Source organism: Calidris pugnax, unplaced genomic scaffold (assembly GCF_001431845.1).
Source record: "Calidris pugnax isolate Ruff unplaced genomic scaffold, ASM143184v1 scaffold138, whole genome shotgun sequence".
Classification (NCBI taxonomy): domain Eukaryota; kingdom Metazoa; phylum Chordata; class Aves; order Charadriiformes; family Scolopacidae; genus Calidris; species Calidris pugnax.
In genome coordinates, this window is record NW_015090858.1 from 547 (window position 1) to 7,067 (window position 6,521).

Sequence of the window (6,521 nt, forward strand, 5' to 3'; positions counted from 1 at the left end):
AAAGCCTCGTGAAACCTGTTTTCAAACTTGTCAGCCTGAGTAGCAGTAGCGTGTCTCGGGTAAAAGAACATGAAATTGAAAAGAACTTACTAAAAATCTATTTAAATATTTGAGTGAGAATCAAGCCTCTGCATTGACCTCAACATAAAAACCTTTTCTAGTTCTTGCACCTCGTTCCATCAGACAGCTTGACCACCTTCAAAAGATCTGAGTAAGGCTTTTCTTGTTTTACATTAATCACTGGCAGAGCTTGGACTTTACGCAGTAATTATCCACCAACACCAGGCATGGAATAAATGGACATTCTGGATAAATGTGTGTTGAAAATATTACTAATGCTCGATATCCAAATCCCAACTCACGTTCTCTGATGTTCCCAGATCTGGTTTATGCCAGGTCTCAATTTTTATGAAGAAATCATCTTTCATGTATTCGTTCTGTAAGAAGACAAATCAAACAGCATGAGTTTGATTACACCTCTTTGTTAAAAGTTTAGATACATGTTATCTACATACAAGTCACTACTATGCCTTGACTAACAACATACTCTATAAAAATAATAAAAGAAACAGTCCCCAAACTACACACAGAAATAGGTACAATGAAGTAACTGGCATCTACATCTTAAGTACCAGCTCCAGCAGTAAGAAAGAAATCAACTCTAACCCTGTGTGTACAAACAGAACTAACACTGTCATTTACCACCCTTCTTCCTCAAACCTGAAATTCTTTACCTCTATTTTGAAATAACTGCAGTATCTGTTAAAAGTTTAGATAAATGTTATCTACATACAAGTCACTACTAAGCCTTGACTAACAACACACTCTATAAAAATACTAAAAGAAACAGTCCCCAAACCACACAGAAATAGGTACAATGAAGTAACCAGCATCTGTATCTTAAGTATCAGCTCCAGCAGTAAGAAAGAAATCAACTCTAACCCTGTGTGTACAAACAGAACTAACACTGTCATTTACCGCCCTTCTTCCTCAAACCTGAAATTCTTTACCTCTATTTTGAAATAACTGCAGTATTAATAATTTGAAAATTAAGACAAAACAACTAAAACACATCTGTGCATAGGTGTATCGCAGTGTGTACATGTGTCACAGTGAGTCAAACTAAACAATTCACAAACTCATTTGTTACTCCTCCTGTTGCACCCACCCAGTGACAGCCCACACCAGTTTGTAACTGAGCAGATAAAGCAATTTAACGTGGAGCTTACAAGCTTCCTTACACAGGTGACCAAAATATATACATGGGGAAATAGAGTCTTCATGATCTCTTTCCAAAAGACACCTTAAATAAAAAACAAAAAACCCCAACCTGCCAGATCTGTTGATTTAAATTCCCAGTTAACCCACTTTAACTGAGGCAGGATTTCACTTTACAGAAATGGGATTTCATGCGGATTTTATTTCATTGCTCTTCCTGCATTCAAGACTGTAGAAACCTCTGATTTGGCTTTTGATTTTTTTTATTCCCTTTTTAACATTATGTCCTACCAGGACAGACATTATGCAGCTGTAATGGCAAGTAAAGGCATAAAAGAAGACGTAAAAAAATGAAAGCATTTCTCTGACAAATTACAGTTCTTTCTAATTATAGCCAAGTTCAGACAAATAAAGTAACAAGGAGCTCTATGCCAGCAACCCTGGCAGGGCTTACATGAAAGGCTGGAGCTACTTTGCTAGAGTCAGAGTCAATTGTAGCAGTAATAACAGATAAAATATACTTCAAAAAACCCAAGATAGGACTGAAAAGAATTCAAATACTCACTGTCACAACTGGTCATTGGAAACACAGGCAACAAAAATGAAAAGGAAACACAAAGTGTTATTAGATACAATTGTTTATGAAAAATCTCACATACAATTATTGCTTCACAGTAGAAGAAACATTGAAAATTTGTCTAACAGGATTTGTGTGCAAGTCAGAGACTTTAGCAGACTGAGTTGCTGGCCTTAACTTTAGGAGTTTGTTATAAGATACTTCAAACTATTCAACAGAAACATGAAAGAAATAGAGTTTACTCTTAAAAACGTATGCAATTAAAAGTATTAAGATAAAGCAGTCACCCTATTCTAACAGAATATGAAGAATTAAATTCTTTTCAAACAGGCTTCTTCTAGACCTTAAGAGAATCACCTTTTCAGCCTTACCCCGGGGACACTGGACACCAGTGAACTGGGCCATTGAGGCTGCTCTGCAGAAACTCTCCTTTTCAGAAGAGATCCCACAAATACAACATAAAAATTCGAAATATATTTTTTCCACTTATGGCACCCTCTTTTTTCCTAACCTATTTACGACCGTTCCTTGACTGAACACCGACAGCAGAACACACCACAGGACACCTACTTGTTCTACAGTAGGGATACGCGTTCCAAGCCTTCTCGTGGAAGACCAGGGAGCCTTCTGGAGCAAACATCCTTACGAAACCAGGAACTTTACTGGGAGAAACAAACAGTGACAACATTTTTTTTAGATTTTTGCCAGTTGAAATTCCTCATTGATTTTACCCACTCTAATAAAAAAAGGCACATTCTACCCAAGCACCTTAAAGGTTATGATGTAGAAAGCAGCGTCCAGCTATTTCAGCACTTTGTCAGCCCATCTTTTAAATCCCTCCAGGGATGATGCCTCAACCCCTTCCCTGGGCAGCCCATTCCAAGGCTTCATAACCCTTTCAGTGTAAACATTTTTCCTAATCTCCAATCTGAACCTCCTCTGGTGCAACTTGAGGCCATTTCCTCTCGTCCCATCGCCTGTTCCTTGGGAGAACAGACCGACCCCCACCTCTCTACACCCTCCAACAGCATTCAGGCAGTAAGAACTCTTTTTAAGTACCAGATCATATAAAAATATTCTTCCTTTATAATGCAATAACCATTCTCCTTTTCTTTATCCTTCTATATCAACACCCCTTACCTTTGGGTTATCCTACAAAGCACCTATGATACCAACCCATCACTCTGGCTATCTACTAAGAATTAATACTATTCCTACTTGGAGATTTATTTGCCTAGTTACAGATGGGGCATCTTGCATGGTTCTCTCTCTATCCACATATTTAAAATCCACTGTATTTCACATGTTTTTCCACTCACCAGAGCATTCGTGCACAATTCAGCAAATTAAAGAGCGGCAGAAAATCCCGAGTAGCCCAGAACAGTAAACAATGGAAGGCTGCCCTCACCTCCAACCATCCCTTGCTCAACACCCAGGGGACCATAGTACGTATCAATGTTTTTCTCACCTCTTTAAGTGATAGATTTTGTGAGTGTATTGTCCCTTCTCGCCATCCTTTTCGTAAGGCTCGTTTTTTAAGACTTGAATTCCTTCGCCGCCTCCTGTTTCATTTTTGCTAGCTTCTGCCACAGAATAAAGCTGCCCAACTTGATACTGAGGAGTTAAGAGAAGAAAAATTTCAATATTAAAGTTAGCCAAAACTTTTAAAGCATAAAAAAATTCAGCCGTTTCCAGGGAAAATTTCTTAGTACAAACGAAACGATCAGGAAAGTAAAATACATCATGTAAAATAACTTAGGAAAATATGAAAATCCCCTGGCAAAATGTATCTGTAGCTGCCAAGCATCTATAATCAGCTTGTTTCACATTAATGCATTATCACTCAACAGCCAGGAGACCATAGCACATAACAACGTTTTTCTCACCTCTTTAAGTGATAGATTTTGTGAGTGTATTGTCCCTTCTCGCCATCCTTTTCGTAAGGCTCGTTTTTTAAGACTTGAATTCCTTCGCCGCCTCCTGTTTCATTTTTGCTAGCTTCTGCCACAGAATAAAGTTGCCCAACTTGATACTGAGGAGTTAAGAGAAGAAAAATTTCAATATTAAAGTTAGCCAAAACTTTTAAAGCATAAAAAAATTCAGCCGTTTCCAGGGAAAATTTCTTAGTACAAACGAAACGATCAGGAAAGTAAAATACATCATGTAAAATAACTTAGGAAAATATGAAAATCCCCTGGCAAAATGTATCTGTAGCTGCCAAGCATCTATAATCAGCTTGTTTCACATTAATGCATTATAGAACACCAAATATGTGTCTCAGTGGCAACTAAATTGCAGGCTTCAGACCTCAGAAGGTGACTCCTACCTTTCCCTTTAGGAAAAAGCCTGGAGCCGCTCAATGCCTCGACCAGCAGGAAAAACTTAGGAAAATATGAAAATCCCCTGGCAAAATGTATCTGTAGCTGCCAAGCATCTATAATCAGCTTGTTTCACATTAATGCATTATAGAACACCAAATATGTGTCTCAGTGGCAACTAAATTGCAGGCTTCAGACCTCAGAAGGTGACTCCTACCTTTCCCTTTAGGAAAAAGCCTGGAGCCACTCAATGCCTCAATCTGAGGCAGGAAAATTCTGCCCGAGCTCAGAATTGCACAACTTTCTTGTTCATAACCCGTGGAGCAGCTCAGAAATAAGGTTCTTTGCCTGCTCTGAAATTCACTGATCTGCAGGAGGTTTAACTCTGCTCCGCTGGTGGCTCACACACACTGGGCAGAGCAGTGGGCACACAGCACGGGCAACCTCTGCATCCAGGCTCATCAGCTTTAAGTAAGACCCTAACCTCTTCCCCCCCATCACCCCAAAAAAGCAGGTAGGATGAGGACGTACCTCTTGCACTGAGCAAGGTAAAACCACTCGGCTGAAAAAGAGCAAATTCAATAAAAAGAAAGATTAGGCTTCATCTGCAGATAACAGGTATAAACTGCAACAAAGACATTCAAGAGTGGTCAAAATGAGTCAATTCACATTTTCTTTTTAGAAATGCTCTGTGACAGTAAGGCTGCGTGGATATAATGCAAGAAACCCAAGTAAAATTCAATGATAGATATGTTACAAAAGGAGAAAAAGGGGCTAAGGAACATCAGAAGCTGCAGAGAAAAGCCAAGAAATCAAGATTCTACTCCCAGCTCTGCCATAACTTTGTATTGGGCTGAATCTGTTCAGACTTTGAGAAATGAGCTCAGCAGCCCTATCTGTACAATTTAAAAGTACAAATGCACAGGCCCTCACAGCCTAAAAATGAATTTTGGTAATTGCAGCAGTTATGAATCATTTAAAAAACAAGCACAGCTCCTGTCCCCTTTAGGTGGCAGAAGCAAGTGTGGTTTAGGCAAAGAGTTTAGTTCTAACCCAAACCACTGGACAGTCACCGGGTACAGCAGGGGGTGCAGAGGGGGATTTCCCCCAGCCCTGCACCGCACACTCAGTATTTTCCAGTTTCACCTCACATAATAAAATGGACAAAGACAATGCAAATCATTATTGTTGCAAAACAACATCACAGAACAACTGCATTGTTCCTTGGGCTTTTAAGTGATGTCACCTCCTTTCCTGACAATGGCACAGGCCCTTCAGATTCAAGGCAACACAATCCTCCTGAAAGCAGAAACATAAATTAAACCTGTCCACTGCTGGAGAGAGGAGGAAAGTTACAGCTCCTGATTCAACTCTTGCTACCCCCTGCTGTGCCTGCACTTTGTGAACACTGAGTTTGATGGTTTTCTTTAGGTACTACACCAAAATGACTCCAGCAGCTTCCCCTGCACAGCAGGAAACACAGCCTTGAGAAGGCAGAAACGATCATCCCCGTGCATCAAATCCAGTCTTCAATTTCCATGCGACTGCTCCTTTATCCCTTACTGGATAAATTTTTTTTCTATTTTAGTCTATTATGCGCCTTACTGAAATAGTTTTATTTAAACTGTGAAATCTTCAGAGAGAAGCTTTAAAAAAAAACCAAGAAAGAGCAGGACACTTGGTTCTGTGTGCCACGCTGCCAGATATGGCACTGGTACCTCAGTCCCATCAGCGTGCACCTCCCCTCTGAAGTTTAGGTACCTCAGTATCCTTAGAAAACTGTTTGGTACCTAACAAACACATTTACTACTGTTATTTTGAACTCACACACCACCTTTACCACCACAGGAGAGATTATCAATTATTAGACTTTCAGGTTATTTAAAGCCAAGGCGGCGGGAGGGAGGAACAAACCAGTTGTTGCTTAAGGGGAAGATCTCCCCAACGACATGGAGCTCCCAGCAGTATCAGAGCAGATAACTACAGAGCGATGACAGACACTGACAGCACTCCAGGACTGTCAGCACTGTCAGCACTGCCACCCGAGCTCCTTCCTCAGCAGGAGGGGGGTCCCGACCCAAAAGCAGAGGAGACACCGCCAGATGTGCCAACTTTGCAGGGGGGACACACCGGCATCGCCACCCCCCGAAGCGTTAGCCCTGAGGGAACGAGTCTGAGAAGCTCGTTGTGCGGGGACACACAGCCGCTTGCCCGGGGCAGGGACGAGGCGCCAGGCTCCCCCCGGTGCGGACACCCCCCGGTGCGCGGGTGAAGCCCGCCGTGCGCTCTCTCGGTGCCAAGCAACTACTCCAGGCCGAGGCAGCGGACACGGCAGCTCCAGCGCACGGAAACGGCAGAGAAGCACAAAGCAGCCCCGCGTCCGGGGCCGGCAGCGCTCCCGGCCCCCG

At 41.7% G+C, this 6,521-nt stretch overlaps 1 protein-coding gene across 1 annotated transcript in view; it reads right to left on the minus strand.

Annotated features, from left to right (window-relative positions):
• Positions 1-333: 333 nt before the first annotated feature.
• Positions 334-6,521, minus strand: part of LOC106889174 (phosphatidylinositol transfer protein beta isoform-like) — a gene marked incomplete at its 3' end in the record, with an annotated part of 7,922 nt that continues 1,734 nt past the window's right edge. Inside the window, exons 2-6 of the mRNA XM_014943963.1 lie at positions 4,645-4,697; positions 3,682-3,827; positions 2,366-2,457; positions 1,784-1,791; positions 334-437 (exon numbers count right to left, since the gene is read on the minus strand). Coding sequence (XP_014799449.1) covers positions 334-437; positions 1,784-1,791; positions 2,366-2,457; positions 3,682-3,827; positions 4,645-4,697 — 403 coding nt within the window. The remainder of the gene's footprint in view (positions 438-1,783; positions 1,792-2,365; positions 2,458-3,681; positions 3,828-4,644; positions 4,698-6,521) is intronic.